Source organism: Danio rerio, chromosome 4, assembly GCF_052040795.2.
Source record: "Danio rerio strain M-AB ecotype USA chromosome 4, GRCz13ab, whole genome shotgun sequence".
Classification (NCBI taxonomy): Eukaryota; Metazoa; Chordata; class Actinopteri; order Cypriniformes; family Danionidae; genus Danio; species Danio rerio.
The window spans coordinates 3291222-3312362 of record NC_141024.2 but is presented as its reverse complement, the minus strand read 5'-3'; the positions used below and the strand labels follow the sequence as shown (position 1 = coordinate 3312362).

Genomic DNA, 21141 nt, shown 5'->3' with positions numbered 1-21141 from the left:
GTAAAAAAAAAATATTCTTTTTATATTACACTTGATTAAAACAGTCTGCAGAAAACTTTGATTGACATTCTCCATTTATACATGTCATCAGAGGGGAAAGCCCCGCCCACTAGTGACCATCTCTCCTTTATTAGCACAGGATGTTAGTCTTGTTTTTAAATGTGCCACTATGCTGACACACAGGCATTTGTAGCTCCGCCCTCTTCTGAAAAGAGCTCAATCTCATTTGCATTTAAAGCAACAGTCACTCAAAATGCTGGCTCAAAGCCCAAAAGGGTCAGTTTTAGATAGTTATAAAACATGATCTGTGTGGTATTTTGAGCTGAAACTTCACACACACGCTCTAGGAACATCAGAGTATTATTTTACATCTTGTAAAAATGGCATGATAGGTCTCCATTTACAAGTAAAGGGGATAGAAAGTACTGTTTGGCGTTGTTCATGTAAAACAGTGAAATCTCCATCAGACTTTCCCTCATCTGCTTTCTGCAAACTGTATGAACAGAGTTTGCATGCTTGTGTTTTGTATACAGCGTGACTGTATATAAAGATCCCTCCGTTGCACATGTTTATATTGTACCGGCTGTCTGTCAGAGTTATTGAAGCAGAAAACACTCACTCTGTGTATTTACGTGTGTATAGGATGTTGAAGAGTAAGTTGCATGTGGTCAGTTGGGCTCATAAAGGCTTGATCAGATTCATGCCGCTTCCTTCATTGCTTCATGAGCTTCTAGGACAGTCTGTAGGATAGGAATGATATAATGTGCATGAAATCTTACATAATTTCTTGTCATTTCAGCAGATGAGTCCTGAAGAGTACAGAGAAAACACTTACATGTACAGGCCGGAGGAGCTCGATGTCGACGTGAGTCTCTTTAAGATGATTTCTTATTTATTTTTTTTTTATTTTTTTTTCATTTATTTATTCATTTATTTTATTTATTTTTTTATTTAAATCTTTTATGTACTTATTTATAGTTTTTGTAATTATTGTTTTATGTTCATTTTATTTATTTTTTTATATTTTATTTTTATTTTATTAATTAATTTATTATTTATTTATTCTTATTTTATTTGTTTATTTTTATTTATTTATTTATTATATTATTTTTATTTTTATTATTATGTGAGGTTTATTTGATTTTATTTATTTATTTTTTTATTATTTATTATTTTATTATTTTTTATTTATTTTTTATTATTATTTCATTTTTTTATTTTTTATTTTTTATCATTATTTTATTTTTATTATTATTTTCTTTTTTAATTTATTATTATTTTTATTATTATTTCATGTTTATTTAATCAAAAAATATATTATTAATCATTTATTTTTCATTATTATTATTTATTTATTTATATTATAATATTATTTTATTTTAAATTTTATTTAAGCTTTTTTGAATACAAAAAATACAAAAACATATTTAAAAATAAATTTAATACAATAAATAAAATAAAATAAAATAAATAAATAAATAGAATTATTATACTTTTATGAATTCACAAGCATTTTCAGACTACCTGAGATATTATTACATAAAGAATAAAGTTGCTTAATAAAACATCCTCGGCTTTATTGTCTGCAGGCGAAGTTAAGTCGGCTCTGTGAGCAGGACAAAGTAGTGCGAACTCAAGAAGAGAAACTGCAGCAGCTCCACAGAGAAAAGGTGAAGTCCATCAGCAAGTTCAGCATCTTTAGCTGTGTTTCCATCCAAAAATATGAATTAGAAAAAATATAAAGATATAAATCACATGACTTTACTGATGCTCATGCTGGAGTTTATTCAGTAAATGTGTTTCCCTCTTAGTTTATGTCCATTTTTACTTATCTAATTAATATTTATTCATTATTAATGCACATTTTCAAAATCTATGCTTATTTTGTTGCTTTCATTAAGCACTTTTATGCGATATTGTAATAAATGCACATTAGAATAGCTGGATTAAAACAGCTTGTGTCTCACTCCTGCATGCTTGTGTGCTTGTTTTTAGCACACACTGGAGACGGCGCTGCTCTCCGCCAGTCAGGAGATCGAGATGAGCTCTGAAAACCCAGCGGCGGTCCAGAGCGTGGTCCAGCAGAGGGACGTCCTGCAGAGTGGCCTGCTGAGCACCTGCAGAGAGCTGAGCCGCGTCAGCACTGTACGACAACACACACTCACAATACATTCAACAGAGCAGAGCAATTCCGTGCAAATTTCAACCTTGCCATGAAAAAAAAATTATGTTTTCACCAAAATATTGAAAGCCTTTTTAGGTTTTTTGTGTAAGCAAGTATTTTACAGTAGTGTAAATATACTCATAAATGTCTGTCAGTGTTCTCAAACTATTATATTTAATTTACCAAAGTCACATAAGTGCCAATTTCACATCTGCCACATCCATAACAGAGAGATGTCACATCCATAATGCAAAATCTAATCAAATCAATGATGTTTGCTCTATAGAGAGCAGCTCTTCTCCTTTTGATGATCCATATTTCTTTTGTGTCGTGCAGTTTAATTCACAGAACTTTTACAAAGTGTGTTGTTTACTGTAAACTTGCAGACTTTTTGGTCACATCCATAACGCATTTCCCTCATTTAAAATATAATAATGTTTACAGATTGATATTTTTCTCATCCCATAACTCTGTGGTTAGTAGTTATGGAAAATATAAACAGATGTTTTAATATAAGGTTAACATACACTTTCTCTGTGTATTTATGTGTTAAGTTTATCTGCAAACGTCGCATCTATAACACTGGACTTGCTCAGGACTAATTATAATGCATTCTTAATAAACAACTCTATTAAATTGTGATACGATTAATATTAAAGTCATGTTAGTATTTTGATTTTATAGCTAATTTTGTGTGTCCTGATGTGCATTTTCATGTATGTAAACCATTGTGTAGTTTCCTGTAGTGCACCAGTGAAGCCTTAGCCGCTTACCCATGATGCTGTGCTGTTTACAGGAGCTGGAGCGAAGCTGGAGAGAATATGATCGACTAGAGGCCGATGTTACACTTGCCAAAACTAACCTGCTGGAGCAGCTGGAGGCCCTCGGCAGCCCACAGGTGATGAAGATTACAGATATATACAGTTTACAGATATATATATGTGTGTGTGTGTGTGTGTGTGTGTGTGTGTGTGTGTGTGTGTGTGTGTGTGTGTGTGTGTGTGTGTGTGTGTGTGTGTGTGTGTGTGTGTGTGTGTGTGTGCGTGCGTGCGTGCGTGTGTGCGCAAAAGTCTTAGGCTTCTAGTATTTTCATCAAAAAAAAAGTTTAAAGTTGGTTATTTCTATTATTTTCTCTAGCATGTCAGTTTAAAATATCATAGATATTGGATAAATCCTTGTACGAAAGGGTTTTGAGACTTTCCGTGTTCGATTTTCTTTTTTATATACACGATTATGCCGTCGAACTATTGTATAAACACAATATCACACAAATAGCAGTGCGATATATCTGTGTATCGGCACTGCTGGAGCAATAAGGCACTCGGCCTGCAGCCTCTACTGTAGATATTAGATTAAATGCATGAATAAACTCATCATCATTACATTAAAAATATGAGAACTGTCAGTTGCGAGGTCATTGTGACTTTAAAGAATGCCTATGTGTTGTCAGACGGAGCCGCCCAGTCAAAAGCATGTTCAGATCCAGAAAGAGTTGTGGAGAATTCAGGATGTGATGGAGGCGCTGAGCAAGAACAAACCCAAGAGAAACCCTGAACCCAGTGAGAGACAGAACACACACACACACACAAACACACACAAACACAAACACACACACACACACACACACACACACACACAAATAATAACTTCTCAGCTCAATGATAGTTAATACAATGTCAGTAGCAGCCTTTTTTGTACTTTATTGTTTTGTGTTTTTGTGTTGTGTTTTGTTTTGTTTCAGCCCTCATTATAGGACATATAGCATAGGTCTCAAACTCAATTCCTGGAGGGCCGCAGCTCTGCACAGTTTTGCTTCAACCCTAATCAAACACAGCTGATCCAACTAATGAAGGTGTTCAAGACTACTAGACACTACTAGATCAGCTGTGTTTTTTTAGGGTTGAAGCAGAGCTGCGGCCCTCCAGGAATTGAGTTTGAGGCCAATGACGTATAGCCATGAATTCACACACACTTTCTCTTTATTTTTAGGTTTTCCTGGTGCAAACCCTCTGTCAACCCTGCATAAAAGTGAAGTAAGTACTTGTGTCAGGAGGAATCTTTTACACACACACTCAGCACAAACACTCTTATGCAGGGGTACCCAACTTGGTCCTGGAGGGCCGGTGTCCTACATATTTTAGTTGCAACCCCAATAAAACACACCTGAAACAGCTAATCAAGCTCTTACTAGGTGTACAAGACACTTCCAGGCAGGTGTGTTGAAGCAAGTTGGAGCTAAACTATCCAGGACACCGGCCTTCCAGGACCAAGTTTAGGCACCCCTGCTCTTACGCATATGCACACACATTTCTCATACAGGCACACACACTCACACTCAGACTCAAATGGGCACAAACTCATTCAAACAAACTTTTATTTACACAAACACACACAAGCCCATTCACTTACGCGCACAAACACACAAATGTCCATTCACTGAGACCAGAGGTGTCCAAACTCAGTCTTGGAGGGCCGGTGTCCTGCAGATTTGAGCTCCGTCTTGCCTCAACACACCTGCATGGATGTTTCTAGAAAGCCTAGTAAGAGCTTGATTAGCTAGCCCAGGTGTGTCTGATTGAGGTTGGAACTAAACTTTGCAGGACACCGGCCCTCCAGGACTGAGTTTGGGCACCTCTGACCTAATCACACACATACTCACTCACTCTCACACACAACAAACACAAACTCACTCACATTCACACTCACACACACACACACAGAGGGCGAGTGTAGGTCAGTGTTGTTGGTGGGCTGCATCAGTATGTGCTCTTCACTGTATGAATGCAGGACTCTGTAGACTCCTCGTGTGTTCCTCCTCGTCCTCCTCTGCCGTACTCATATGAAGGAGGCGATCGACCACCGCCCCTCCCCAACCCCGGTCAACCGCACACCACCCGCACAACACCACACCGACCAGAGGACCGCAAAACTGCCCAACGCAACGGCACGCACACCGTAAGACAGAGCCGTGAAGCCCTTCATCCCGAAACCTCCATCATCCTCATCTAAACCATCAGCAAAACCCAACATCATCTCCAGTTTACAGCCTGCTGCTGCTCATAGAGATTTAAGGTGTCCTTCTTACATGGTCAATTGTATTTGTATAGCAGCTTAAAACAATATGAATGTTGACCAAAGTGCTCCATGGCCAAATAAATTACAATATTAATATCATTTTTTTTAAAGTCTTGAGTCTTTGAGAAATTGAATGTTGGTGAAGGTCCAATTTTTAATAGTAATGTGTTCCAAGGCTGGACTGAGAAAGCTCTGTCTCCTTTAGTTTTCAAGCAGGATTTAGGGACAGTTAGCAGGAGCTGAGCTAAGAACATAAGAGGTCTTTGAGGAGAAAACAAACTGAGGAGTTCAGCTGTACAGTTGAAGTCAGAATTATTAGCCCCCTGTTTGTTTATTTTTCCCCAATTTCTGTTTAATGGAGAGCAGATTTTCTCAACACATTTCTAAACGTAATAGTTTTAATAACTCAACTCTAATAACTGATTTATTTTATCTTTGTCATGATGACAGTAAATAATATTAGACTAGATATTTTTCAAGACACTTCTATACAGCTTAAAGTGACATTAAAAGACTTAATTAGGTTAATTAGGTGAACTAGGCAGGTTAGGGTAATTAGGCAAGTCATTGTATAACGATGGTTTGTTCTGTAGACTATCAAAAAAATAATTTGCTTAAAGGGGCTAATAATTTTGTCCTTAAAATGGTGATGAAAAAATTTTAAACTGCTTTTATTTCAGCCAAAATAAAACAAATAAGACTTTCTCCAGAAGAAAAAATATTATCAGACATACTGTAAAAATGTCCTTGCTCTTATTAAACATTGTTTAGCAAATATTTAAAAAAGAAAAAAAATCAAAGCGGGGCTAATAATTCTGACTTCAACTGTATATGACGAAATCCTAACATCTGACATCCGAACTGTGGAGACTGGAGACCATAGTATATGTGAAATTATTGACTCCAGTCTATTTTGAATTATTAAGAAATAATGCACACTATAGTAGGAATCTAGACCATTTGTAACAAGGACACCTTAAAATATAAGTATTAGCCAATACTGCAATACAAAGGCAAAGTGCAGTAACTACACTAACACTAAAGAAACAGCCGCTCAAACATGTAGTCTTGCAAAATAATAATAATAATAAAATCTGCTTTCCCAGAGATGGGTTGCAGCTGGAATGGCATCCACTGCGTAAAACATGTGCTGGATAAGTTGGCAGTTCATTCTGCTGTGGCGACCTCTGATTATTAAAGGGACTAAGCTGAAAAGAAAATGAATGAATAAAATCTGCAAAGGTTGCTGCACTTTTCTTTTGGACAGCAGAATATACAGTTCCTGGTCATTTTCAGATTATCTGCATCAGCTGATAATCGCATACGTGTTGTGTTAGTTCAGTTTCTGCCTGATTTTTGTTCCCAGTTTTTGTTTCAATATTTCTTATGTTATTAAACAGAAATGCGTTAAAATGCTCACCACCCAGGCATTATTGATATGTAATATCATTATTGAGATATATTTTTGAACAGTTTTGTTTTGCTTATTTAAATTGATCCCTTTTTAATTCTACCTTAAGGTTATATTAATATAATTTTAAAAATAAGCATTGTTTTTTTTTATTTGTTGTGTTTAATACATCATTTTTGTTCAATATATTAAGTTAATATCTGTTTATATAATATTGAACATTTTTGACTAGTGTGTTAGTGTAAGTCTTAGGACTATTTATTTTGTTTTTATTTTTTACTCATTTATTTATTAATTGTATATAAAGTTTTGCCCAATTAATATTTATCTTCATTTGTACATTTGTATTTTTTAATTTTATTTATTTTTTTATTATTTATTTTTATTAATTGCAGTTTTTTTTCTTCATTTTGTTAATATGCAAGTTTTGCCTATTTAACATTTATCTTCATTTGTACACATGCATTTTTTTATTTATTCATTTTAATTTAATTTTCCCTCATTTATTTTATTAATTGTAGTTTTATAATATACAAATTTTGCCTAATTAATATTTACCTTCATTTGTGCACATGCATGTTTTTTTATTAATGTTTTTCCTCATTTAATTTTTTAATTGTGTTTTTTTTATATGCAAGTTTTGCCTGATTAATATTTATCTTCATTTGTACATATACATTTTCAATTTTATTCCTTTTAATTATTGTTTTCCCTCATTTATTTTATTAATTTTAGTTTTTTTTGTACACAAGTTTTGCCTAATTATTATTAATCTTCATTTATACATATTCATTTTTTAATTAATTTGCATGTATTTTTTATAAATAATTTTATTAGTTGTAGTTTTTTTATTTATATTTATCTTCATTTGTACACATGTCTGCTATGTATGTAAACTATTTTCATTTGACATTTTACTATATAAACTGAACATTATTACTTATTTTACTATTGTGTGTATGTGTTTTTCAACTTTTATGTGAAATGTGGTGATTTTAGAAATATTACATGTCTTGGTATTTTGTATTAGTCATAAAAATAGTCATTCACGTCATCTTTTTATGTGAATATTTCACCCAGAAACAAGCACACTGTTTACTCCACCTCGAATCATCAACCTATGTGATGCTATTTGTCCAGTGTAATGAAAACAAACTGTATCTACAGCTAAACATTCATTTAAAAACCCATTTAATTTCAGTGATTTGTCATGTGCTTGTTGCATTGTAATCCTCATGTTTCCTCGTCATCAGTATCCTTGAGCTCTTCCCGTAAAACATTCCCAGATCAGCTGCTTTGTGTTTTTACTTCATCCTTTATGAGGCTTAGATTCCTCGAGATGCATTACATATTCTCATTGCCATCAGAACATGTAATCCATGATCACAAGCCATCCCATAATGCCATCACAGTGTGTGTGTGCTGTAAATAACACATGCTGGTTGTGTTTTGTGCAGGGCCCGGATTACAGGCTGTATAAGAGTGAGCCGGAGCTGACCACAGTAGCCGAAGTCGACGAGAGTAACGGTGAAGACAAATCAGAGCAGACAGCAGAGAAAGAGCCGCCCGGCGTCACTAAAGGTGCTCCACAGAACACATTTACATCAGTTTACTCTCGCAGACGCTTTAATCCAAAGCAGCAGAAATAAGTGGAATCACCACAAATGCAAGAATTTGGAGATGCTGTCTCAGTTTAGCATTGTGGAAATATTTTTTTTTCCAAGAAAAAAATGAATAAAGCACATAAACAGATATAGAATACAATACGATGGAAGAGGAGAGAATGCATTAGAATAGATTGCAATGAAATAGAATAGGATGAAAAAGAAGAGAAGGAATTGCTACCTTTATGGAATAGAATATAATTCAGTAGAAGAGAAGAGAATAGAATGAAGTGGATTAGAATAGAATGAAATGGAATAGAGAAGGCAAAAGTATATAATAGATTGCAATGGAATAGAATAGAATAGAAAAGAATAGGATAGTACAGAAAAGAATAGAGAAGAATAGAACAAAATAGAATAGAGTAGAATAGAGGAATATAATAGAATAAAGTAGAATAGAATAGAATACAATAGAAAAGAATATAATAGAGTAGAATAGAGAAGAATGGAATGGAATACAATAGAATAGAATCAAATCGAATAGAATGGAAAAGAAGATTATGCAATTTTATAGAACAATGGAAAAGAAGAGAAGAAAATGCAGTGAAAGAATATAATGAAAAAGAAGTGCAATAGAATGCAATGAAATAGGAAAGAATAAAAGAAAAGAGAATGCAATAGAATAATTTCCATTGTAAAAGAAGAAAAGAGAATGTAATGGAATAGAATGCAATGGAGGCAAAGAGAATGCAATGAACTAGTAGTGAATTCAATGGAAGAGAAGTGAATGCAATGAAATAGAATAGAATGAAAAAGAAGAGAAGTGAATGCAATTGAAAATAATAGAATGCAGTGAAAGAGAATAGAATGCAATGGAGTAGAAGGCAATGGAAGAGAAGAGAATGGACTTGAATAGAAGAGATTCTAGAAGAGAGAACTTTCATTAAACTGTAAAAAAAATCTGTTACATGTTTTTTTAAAAAATGTATACTGTAATGTACTTCTTTTCCACACTGTTCATCTATACAATATTAAAAGAACACTCATTAGAATGAACAAAATATGGTTAGTAGATCAGGAAAAAAAACAAAACTTGAAATGAATCTTTCTGCAGCAATATTACTAATAACTAAAGTGAATTATATTCATTCTAGGCTGTGTAGTGAGACTGAGAACTCTATTGAGCCACAGATTTAACTATGATACTAATGTCATGTTAAAATACCAAATATAATGTTATTTTTCACAGAAGAAAAAATGAAGCACAACTGCCTCACACTCAGAGTTCATTATGTGTGTGATTATTTCTAACACTTTGTGTCTCTGTCAGGTATAGTTTACCCGGTGGGAGTGGTCAGTCCCAGAACTAAATCACCCATGCCCGAGTCCTCCACCATCGCCTCCTACGTCACCTTGAGGAAGACCAAAAAACCTGATCCCAGAACAGTGAGTACAGTGCGCTCTATATACTGCTGCAAAACTCTATGTTATGCCTTAAAAATGTGCGACTTTGTTTATTGTGTGATTTAATTTCAACTGAATCATGAAGACTGGGTGAGGCTTATTGCATAGACCCTCCCTCCTTTTAATTTCTAAAAGAACAGAACATTCATTTATTATTCATTTATGCCAATATCATTGATTAATTTAACCATTTAATGCAGTTCCTTTATACTGGATTTGTAATCAGGTCCTTTTTTTAAATGTCATTACCTTTCTGATTTTAAAATGAGTTCATGTATGTTCGATTTATTTAATTTAATGTATTACACAAACATCAATTGGACATTAAAATGATATATTTATATGCATCATTTAATCACATATCACTTTGTTCAGTTAATATTAGTTCGATATATAAATATTTGTGTATGATCGATGATGTGACTTGTTCAGTGTCAGCCGCAGGACCGTCCGCGCAGCGCTGTGGAGCAGATGAGCAGTGGTGCTGAAGTGGGCCGAACACGCATGAGTGTGGAGGAGCAGATGGAGAGAATCAGACGACACCAGCAGGGGGCGCTGAGAGAGCGCAGGAGAGAAGATGGCTCTCTATCCCGCAGCCTGTCCTTCACTAAGGACAGCACATACTACACACTGCAGGTATCTGCTTCACACACTCCCAGTAGTAGTCTCAGGCATGCAATCTCAGACACAATGAAGCTAGTGATGTCACTGTGAGGGGTGGGGTTAGGGGCTGGGATAGATGTGGGCATTAAAGGCATTGCGTGCAGTTCTGCTTGCATTTGTCTGAGATTGCATCATATCTGCATCTAGACCAACCTTTTCTCATGAAGGGCTAAAAACCAAGCTTGATTGGTGGGCCAAATCAAAGGTAACCATGGGCCAACTTTGGCCCTATTTTGGGCCTACGGGGATCTAGATCCTTCTCCACACTCCTGATCTCATGACAGGATTGATTCAGTTCAAAGTTGACAATAAATACAAGTGGAAGGGGGCCGACTTTTCTAATGTGAACAAACAATGTAGGCTGGAGGTTTGCAATTCAGTTGCTCGGCTTCAGTGTTTTCTGCCTCCTCCTGTGTGTTTTTTAAGCCGAGCGTTTGTTTTTCAGGCACGTAAGAAGAGTCCGGTGATCTCTCCAGACGAGCAGGACGAGCGCAGAGACATGACGCCTGTGGAGCGAGACACAAAACACACAAAACACCCTGACGCAGAGGAAAACTGCAGAGACACTAAGGAGCAGCTGCCAGCACACACCCACCTGGAGATTAAGGTGCGTATTCACACACCATTTCCTTATAAATAAATATGAAAGGGGGGTTAAAATGCATAGTTTTATATATTTTTATGTGACATCATATATCTAAATAGTCTTTGTTGCATGCTTTCATGTATAGATTTTAATCACTCAGTAAATAAATTAAATATGTATATATGTTTTTTGTTTTAAATGAGTTTTTGCATTGCTTTGTATTATATTCCTAAAGTTGTTAGGTGACCGATACTGTTTAACTTTTTAGATTTACAAGAAATTAATGCACCAAACTACCAAAGGTGTGAACCTATACTGGTCTCATGGTTCGGTTCGGTTACGATTATCATGCCTTCGATTCGGTTCAATTCGATATCACGGTGCTTTGACGATGCTTTCCATATACAGTGTTATATTTTAGGGGGGAGGCTATCACAAGCTGTCTGTATAAACACACAGACACACAGCACCACACTGTCTCTCATTCAAACACATACACAAACATAGACAGCAACAAACAAACGCACACACTTAAGCCCTCGCAACAGGGAGAGCTCGCGCTGAGCAGAGCAGAAAAACGGGAAAAAATAACGAAAAAATGAAGCACTTTTCCGACAGTCCCTTACTGAGAGCTCCTCTCAGCGCGAGCTCTCCCGGCTAAACACATATTGCGAGGGCTTAAACGGAGCAGTGCTCGTAATGTCGAGCGAAAAAAAGAAAAACAGCTGTGAAACATAACCAGCTTTGTCCTTTTGTAGGAAACACACTTTAGATCTTTTTATGGTAAGAGGTTTTTGAGTTATTGCCATCTATAACTGAATGTGTGTCAGGAAAATCGAAAACAAAACCAACTGAACCGCGCTCCTTTCTGGCGCCCCCCTGGATATACAACGCCCTTAGCATTTGCCTATGGTGCCTATGCCACGGGCCGGCCCTGAGTTGGCTGAGTGTTGTAAATACCTTGCGACAGAGCGCATAGGAGATAAACGCGTCAGTACATAATAACTGGTTATGATCATTACTGAACCGATACCGAATTGTCCGCACCTGATTCGCTGTGCACAGAAGAAACAATTAATTTTGACACCCCTACAAACTACAGTATATTGGCTATATTCACTAAAAAATTTATAAAAAAAATATCAATCTTGACCCAGGGTGTGCTCATTTATGCTTTGCACTTTATATTGATTGATTGATTGATTGATTGATTGATTGATTGATTGATTGATGTCATATATAAGTAACATATAGGTAAACTTGTCTAGGCATGTTTGCATGGAGCCGTGAACATCGTAGAGTACCTATGAGATGCATTTCAGTCCAGTGGTTATTTCATAATGTGCGCTTGTGTACAGGACAAAGCATCTGTGACTCGCTCGGTCTCCATGAAAGAGTCTCTCCTGAAGAGTGTGAGTCCCAAACCCGTGCTGAAGCAGGACGAATCTGAGTGTAAACTGGAGTACGACAGAAAGCTGGCCACTCAGAACAGGTAGAGCTTTAAGCACACAGACACACACACACACACTCCTACATGTGTGTTGTCCTATGTTAGTGAGGACATTGCATACATTTGGCATTGACAATGGTTTTCTATTAGGTGAATGGTATTTCTGTGGTCTACCCCTAGTCCTAACCTAATCCTTGATGTGCCAATAATTAGATACTAAAGAAAACACATTCGGGATGATTAATAAGTTTTTTTAAATAGTAAAATGTCCTCACTAGTGGGTTGCCAGATGGTTTTACTATAACGCCCCATTTACACGCTTTAGCGTCAACGCTTGATTGAAGGCGTGTCTGAAGTTGGGGCCGAAGCGATCATCATAGAAGTGTCAGCCAATGAAATCAGTCAGCAATAGGCCACTGTCTAGCTGGTGTAATTGCACACAGTGATCTGATTGGCTGACGCTTCCGTCAGCACTTAAAAAGGTGAGCTAGTCCCAACTTCTGCAGCGAGCAACGCCTCTGAAGCAGCGCCGATGGATCCACAATGCGGTTAGGCAACGCCTGACGTCACCCATTCAGAGTGAATGGGAAGCATTGACGCTGACGCCCCGTGTGCATGGGGCGTAAAAGAGAGTACAATTGACCCTCACAAGTATAGCTAAACACACACACACACTCACTAGTTTTTTTTTTCTGATTTACACAGAGTCATTCATAGGCACACTGTCATTTTATACAGTAAAACCTCTTATTGTTTGGCCATACTCCACCAACACAAAATTGTCATGTGAAAAAACACAGCTAAGTGTGATTTTAACAGTTTCAAATTACGAGGACACAAGATATGTCCTCATAAACCACCTCAGCATTGTAACATCTTGGTCATAGCCATGTTATTATACACATTTGTGTCTCAATAAATCACATGAGCAAGCACAAAAACACACTCAGACAGATAAACACTGTGCTTTACGAGCTCATGGATTTGTGTATGTGTGTGTGTGTGTGTGTGTGTGTGTGTGTGTGTGTGTGTGTGTGTGTGTGTGTGTGTGTGCGTGTGTCAGCCTGCAGACGGCAGTGATGGTGCGTGTGGGCACTGAGGAGGATGAAGAGGATGAAGAAGAGGAGCAGAAAGACTCAGTTCAGCAGCAGGAGGACTCTTATGAGCTCAGCAACAGCAAACACAGCACACTGATCTCAGGTCAGCAGAGCAGATCACGCTCTCTCAGTCACTACCTCAAACTCTGGCTTTAGGAAAGTGTTACAAGATGCTTTTCCCTCCTAAATCTTCCCATAATCCTCTGTCAGCCTGCTTCCATAACACTAACACTAACACTACCCCTGCACTGCATTTCAGCCGTTTAAAAGTTGCGTTCAGAGCTTTTGATTTTGGTGAATTATATTGTTTTTTAATATATATATTTATTTATTTACATGTTTCTTATTTATATGCAAGTTATAATCATGAATTTGGGTAACACTTTCATTAAAATAATCTACATTTTAATCAATAAATTAATTAATCACGAACTAAGCCCATGGATAGTGAGTGAGTGACTTTAAATAAAGATGATGATGTTACACACGTTCTATGTACTTACTATAGTAATTCTAAATATTTATGCACAATTACATGTAACTGAATCATGGTTGTTTTTTAATATATTTATTAATTTACATGTTTCTTTATATATGAAGTTATACATTTACATATTATATAAAGTAATACACATGGATGTATTTATATTTATGTATCTATACCTTAGCAAATTGTATTTTAAAGACTTTAAAAGCACCTTATGTTGCTTTATTTTTAATTTTTAATTTAGTGTTTTAATGTATACATGTTCAGTATTTAATAATTACACACACACACACACACACACACACACAAAACAATATATATATATATATATATATATATATATATATATATATATATATATATATATATATATATATTTATACATTTAATTGTCTTTATATATCTTACTGCATTATTATAAACTCATTTATATATTGAATTATGGTATGTATATTATGTGGCCTCAACTATTAGGTACTTAATAAATACAATGCAATGTTTATAATGTATTGCAGAACACTTGTGGTGCTCTTGAGGTGCTTCATGGGTAGATTTGGGGACAGGTTTGGTGGTATGGGTAGGTTTAAGAGTGGGTTAAGATGTAAACATTAATATGAAAATCTTAATAGAGGCATATTGAGAAACAGATTTAGCCAGAATTAGCTAGGCGCATGTGTCTGATTGGGGTTGAAAGTAAACTTTTCAGGACACCAGCCCTCCAGGACCGAGTTTGGACACCCCCGGCTTAAAAGAACCGGTTTGATTTGAATGTCTTGCTTGAGTGTTTTAATGTGTGACTAACTGTGTGTGCATGCTTGTGTGTGTATGTGCATGCGCTGTGTGTTGCAGTGAACAGTGTGTCGACTCCTCCTCAATCTCCAAGCTCCTCCTCCTCTCCTCCGCCTCCACCCTCCCCTCCACAGCTGACGGACGGGTCACACTTCATGTGTGTGTGAGAGGAGACTCATGCACCAGTAAGACACACACACACACACACACACACACACTTACTCCTCGAGAGGTTAAGAAGGAAACAACTTGAAATATTCATTCATTCATTTTATTTTCGACTTAGTCCCTTTATTAATCAGGGGTCGCCACAGCGGAATGACCCGCCAACTTATCCAGCATATGTTTTACACAGCGGATGCCCTTCCAGCTGCAACCCAGTACTGGGAAGCATCCATACACGCTATTTCACACACATACACTGCGGCAAATTGAGCTTATTTAATTCCCCTATAGCGCATGTGTTTGGACTGTGTGGGAAACCGGAGCACCCGGAGGAAACCAACATGAGGAAAACATGCAAACTCCACACAGAAATGCCTACTGATCCAGCCAGAACTCGAACCAGTGATCTTCTTGTTGTGCCGTAACAGTGCTAACCACTGAGCCACCATGCCGCCCCAGTTTTTTATGACGCTTTTAACAGTGGGGTTTTGTGTTTGTGTGCACGCTCACGTTGGCGCTTAAAGTCTGCCATAAGCACAAGGGGAAATTGTGCACAGGTCTTGAGTGTGTAATGACTCTTTATGATGCTGTTCATAAAATCAGTTTCACAGCAGCTCCTGTTTGCTCTGAGTGCAGGCTTTACTGCGTCATAAATACTGTGTGTGTGTGTGTGTGTGTGTGTGTGTGTGTGTAATCTGTCTGTTCTCTCAGGAAAGTGAAGGATCCCCTCAAATGAAGCAGTAATTAGCTTTCCGACTAGAGTTCATTAGCTTCAGAGTCTCACTGAGTAGAAAGATCCACTAATTAACACTGCAATTAAGAGTCATTCAGACACCACGACACACTATATATGCGGTGGGAGTCACAATTATTAGCCCTCTTCGTAAAATGAATTCTTTTAAGAATATTTCCCAAGTGTTGCTTAACGGAGGGAAGATTTCTTCAACACATTTCTAATCATGATAGTTTTAATAACTCATTTCTAATAACAGATTTCTTTGTCATGATGCCAGCACATAATATTTGACTAGATATTCTTCAAGATACTAGTATTCAGCTTTAAGTGACATTTAAAGGCTTCACTAGGGTAATAGGGTATAAGCCGAAGCATGCTAATATAGGACTTTTAATTTGTCAGTAACCTGGGTAATTAGTTTCCGGTGAACTGTATGCCAATGCAAAATCAGTGCGTTTAAAGTCTGTTTTCTTTAAAAATCAGCAATCTCCACTGGCTGACTGATATCTGATATAAAGTGGGTCTCAGATTGCATAAGAAGCACTGCATTACATTACATTTCCCCCTTCCATGTTTTTAAAATATGAGCATTTATTTTACCCCAGTAGATTCAATGGAGCTTCTGCGCTAACCTGCTGATTCTGACTGGCGAGTGCTAGTAAACGGCTTTTAGTCTCGTTTTATGCTTGAGCAACTAAATGAACGCCTAAGACTGTTTAACTAATTGTATTTTAATGACATTACAACATCTATGCTGTAAAAGGAACCGTATAAAATGGAAATAAAACTCACAATAACAGGTCACCGGAAGTTTATTAGTTTGGAAAAACACTAGCTCGGCATATACCCTATTAGGGTAAAGTTAGGGTAAATAGGCAAGTCATTGTATAACAGGGGTTTGTTCTGGAGACAATCCAAAACAAATATAGCTTAAAGGCGCTAAAAATATTGACCTTAAAATGTTTTTTTTTAAATGACATTCATAATAATGCTCAGCTAAATGTAATGTAAATGCATGAAGCTGTTTTTCTTTAGATTGATGATTTGTGTTTGGTGGAGTTTATTTAATTCGTTTTTGTCGGTGTGTGAGGACATTCAAACACAAAGATGATGTAAATGTTGCTCTGGTGTAGTGATGGAGACATTGCTTTAACATGCATCTCTAACATACCGGAACAAAATCATTTGCATAATGAAAATACATATTGCAGATGCATTTATATAGATTTATTTTCAGGTTTGCAATTAAATTCAGTTCACACAGTAATAGCATGATGTATTTTTACTATATAACTATATAACTGATGTAATTAAAATGCATACTAATTATTAAAATTATATTTAAATGCAGTTTAAGTCAATTATTCACCCTTCTGTGATTTCTTCTTTTTTTTTTCTAGAAAATTTCCCACATGATGTTCAACTGAGCAAGGAAATTTTTACAGTATTTCCTATAATATTATTTCTTCTAGAGAAAGTCTTATTTGTTTTATTTCGGCTAGAATAAAAGCAGTTCTTAATTTTTTTAAGCCATTTTAAGGTCAATAATAATAGCCCCCTTAAGCTATATTCATTTTGGATTGTCTCCAGAACAAACCATTATTATACAATGACTTGCCTAATTACCCTAACTTGACCCTAATTAAGCTAGTTAAGCCTGTAAATCTCACTTGGCACATGCACATACATATATATTTATAAATTTGCTAATGCATTCAAATTTGTCCTAAAATAAAATGCATTATTATTATTATTACCACAGGGGAATGAACCATCAACTATTCCAGCATACAGTATGTTTTGCACAGTGGATGCCCTTATAGCTGCAATCCAGTGCTGGGAAACTCTCATTGACACACACACTCATACACTACGGCCAATTTAGTTAATCCAAATCACCTAGAGTGCATGTGTTTGGACTGTGGGGGAAACCAGAGCACGCCAACACAGGGAAAACATGCAAACTCCACACAGAAATGCTCACTTTCTCAGCTGTGGCTCGAACCAGCAAACTTCTTGCAGTGAGGCGACAGTGCTAACCACTGAGCCACCATCCAGCCATTATTATTATCATCATCATCATTTTACATTCCTTGACTAATATTCAATCAGCTTATAAACACGTCACAAACGTACGCATAACGACCTACTGAAGAGTTTAAACCGTGTTTATTATGTGTTTGTGTCTCCAGCATCATGTGACAGGAAGAACACATCATCACCATCGTCATCATCAGACTGGAAGTCTCGCCCCCTCCTTCATCAGCTGCCCAACACAAACACAACAGCGTCCAGGCCTCAGTTCAACAGCGACTGATTCCTAGTGGTTATCATCCCTATTATTTATACTCCTCCAGTTCTTAAGGTGCTTTCACCCCCAGACGGATGTTCTCCAAACCTCCCCCCGTTGGCCTTCATCGTTTGCTTTGTTTTCTATGGATTTTAACCAGGTTTTAGCCAGTGTTGCTCGATGAGGTTTTCTAGTACTCATATCTTTTTTGCACTGGACGACACACTCATGGTTGGTTTTACTATGTATAAAACGCTGTACAGCTCTCAATAAGGTGCCCATGGACAGCAGCACATGTACGATGACCTGTATGTTTGATAGTCCGCAATAGACACACACTGTTTTCCCGACACACTCATGAATGTCCAGCTTCTGTTTTATTTTTCTATGGCTGAGATATATTTAATAGAGAGCTTTATGAGGAGATTGTTTTGCGAGTTCGGTTGTGAGAGACACGTGGACAGCGGTTGACAAAAAGCAATAAGCAGGATTTGTCTGTGTTTCTCTTCGATGTATAAAGTGTAAAGTTGATGATGTAAATATACTGTACACCGGACTAAATGAGCAGAGCCGAGCCGAGCGGAAGAGCTTGTGTATCAGAGTCAATATGCAAATGTTCATATTTCATCTGTTTTATATCATGTCCAATAAATGTTGATGTTCTTATATATGCCAAGAGATTTACCAGGCGCTGACTCATGGTTATTGGAGTTTGGGGGTGGGTGTGTGTGTATTTTTGTCTGTGTGTTTGTGTAATGGAGGCCAGCTAGTGAAGTGGTGTGCAGGTAAACTTCACTCCTCTGACCTCTAAAGGTGCTCTAGTGACTGATGCTAGAGTCCATGGTCTTTAGCCTCCTTGTTAGAGCAACCGACTCCCATGCGGAAGGTTGCCGGTTTGATTCCAGCTCGTAGCGGGTTGGGTGGTGTAGGACCAGCGGGGTTACATTGGTGCCGTGACCCGGATGGGTGTGAGATTTAGGGGGGTGAGTGTAACGGAGGCCAGCTAGTGAGTGCTGTGCAGGTAAACCACACTCCCCTGACCGATAAAGGTGCTCAAGACGCCAGAGGCCATTGTCTTTAGCCTCCTTGTTAGAGCACCCGACTCTCTTGCTGAAAGTCGCCGGTTCGATCTCAGCTCTCAGTTGGGTGGTGTGGGACCGGCGGGGTTAAATTTGTGTATACTTAACTCCATTTATTTCTAGAGCGCTTTCAACAAACCACAATGGGTACCAAAGGGCTGTACATAAAAACACATTGAACACATGCAAACATACTCAGAACCAAAATACATAAACACACAACACATGATTAAACGCTAAAGAAAATAAGTGTGTTTGCAATGAGCTCTGAGAACAATCAAAAGTAGGACCTGATCTTAAGGAGAGTGGAAGATCGTTCTGAAGTTTTGGAGCTGCTACTGAAAAAGCTCTCTCACCTCGACAGATCCTCGAACTTGCAGATAGAGAAGATCCTTAGAGCGAAGAGATCTCACAGGTTGGTGTATATTAATTAGCTCTGAAATATGCTCAGGGGCCATGGAGGGATTTAAAAACACACAGCTGTACTTTGTACTGAATTTTAAAGTCGATTGGCAGCCTGTGTAGAGAAACCAGTAGAGGTGTGATGTGCTCTCCTGTACATGCACTACCTGACAAAAGTCTTGTCGCCTATGCGAGTTTTAGGAACAGCAAATGATAACTTGACTTCTAGTTGAACATTTGGTATCAGAAGTGGCTTCCATGAAAGACAAAGGCCTCTAGATTTCGCTCATTTGACCAAAATAAAATATGATCATGCTTTGATTTATGACAAGACTCTTGTCAGGTAGTGTAGATGTATTAAAATAGATTTAAATTAGTTTTATTTATTATTTGATAAACATTTCACCAAAATACTTGGGCCAAATTTTATACAATTTATGAATAAATTCAATTCATTTAAATAATACATTTAAATTAATAATAATAATAATATATATAATAATAATAGATAGATAGATAGATAGATAGATAGATAGATAGATAGATAGATAGATAGATAGATAGATAGATAGATAGATAGATAGATAGATAGATAGATAGATAGATAGATAGATAGATAGATAGATAGATAACTGATTATTATGGAAAGAAATATTACATAGTGATGTTTACAATAGACCATTTTAATGTGGTGATATCGTTGGCACAAAAACATTTCCTGCTTGTCAAACTGTTTCATAACTGTATCAAGATGCAATTCAATCATACCTTAACATTAAATAGCTATCTTAACATTATCAATATGCAGACCCTTTTGGATTCTCGGAAGCTATGGAAATTGGAAATGTAAAACAGGAAATACGTTAGGACCATTGTTTACATCCCTTAACATAATCTATAAAAAGATATAATATAAGCAACTTCTATTAGGTGATATGATTTTGATGAGTGTTCATTAATTGATCTTTGTCTCCATCTGCTGCTCTGATGCGGTGTTGCAAAAGAGTAGAGCAGCGCCATCTCCTGGTCAATATTAGGGGATTATTTATGATGCTTGCAGTAAAATAAATGTCTTATTTATTCATAAAAATATTTGTTTTAAGCTTCACAATGGTGAAAATCCCATCTAATACACAGGAGCAGAATTATTGTTGATTTCAGTTCTTATGTGCAGCCTACATTTTCCATGAGGGGAAAGTGACGCCATCTGGTGGTGTTTTCCCGGAAGAGTCGCTTTAAATGTCAGAAGGGGTTATCTGACTCATTTTATCATTGTTCTGTAAAATCATGAATACTGGAAAAACCCAGCTGAGATAAAGGAGGAAAAACTGCAGATGAAAGATCATAATAACCAGACAATACACTTTAACCGGAATCCGAGGAAAAACACTGCAAGGGAAAATGCTGAGACATAAGCCCATATGTTATGGTTTATGCAAATATCTTAAGTACTAAATGTCCACAAATCATGAATACAACTCAAATATTATATCATGTATTAAATGGAAATAAATGTAAAGATGTGTGCACCTTTTCTCTCATACAAATGTTATTAATATATATGCTACAAGTAAAACTAAATATAGGATACTACTAACAATTTACAATCATTCATTCACTCGTTTTCGGCTTAGTCCATGTTAATAATAACAATACCCAACATTTTTAATCTAATTATT

The 21141-nt window shown here is 36.6% G+C and overlaps 1 protein-coding gene across 54 annotated transcripts in view; it reads left to right on the top strand.

Moving 5' to 3' along the window:
- Positions 1-18670, top strand: part of plekha5 (pleckstrin homology domain containing A5) — a 200552-nt gene extending 181882 nt beyond the window's left edge. For 7 of the 54 annotated variants that reach the window (XM_087247399.1, XM_087247386.1, XM_087247377.1 and 4 more), the window contains 15 exons: positions 800-865; positions 1590-1670; positions 1996-2145; positions 2961-3062; positions 3615-3723; positions 4154-4197; positions 4952-5119; positions 8108-8231; positions 9585-9700; positions 10151-10354; positions 10827-10988; positions 12326-12459; positions 13481-13617; positions 14851-14975; positions 17884-18657. In XM_087247399.1, the coding sequence (XP_087103525.1) occupies positions 800-865; positions 1590-1670; positions 1996-2145; positions 2961-3062; positions 3615-3723; positions 4154-4197; positions 4952-5119; positions 8108-8231; positions 9585-9700; positions 10151-10354; positions 10827-10988; positions 12326-12459; positions 13481-13617; positions 14851-14957 (1704 nt within the window). In that variant the 3' untranslated portion in view covers positions 14958-14975; positions 17884-18657. Of the gene's footprint in view, positions 1-799; positions 866-1589; positions 1671-1995; positions 2146-2960; positions 3063-3614; positions 3724-4153; positions 4198-4951; positions 5120-8107; positions 8232-9584; positions 9701-10150; positions 10355-10826; positions 10989-12325; positions 12460-13480; positions 13618-14850; positions 14976-17883 lie in introns of all 54 variants that reach the window. The other 47 variants (XM_087247403.1, XM_087247396.1, XM_087247375.1 and 44 more) reach the window with 12 other exon arrangements.
- Positions 18671-21141: the final 2471 nt, after the last annotated feature.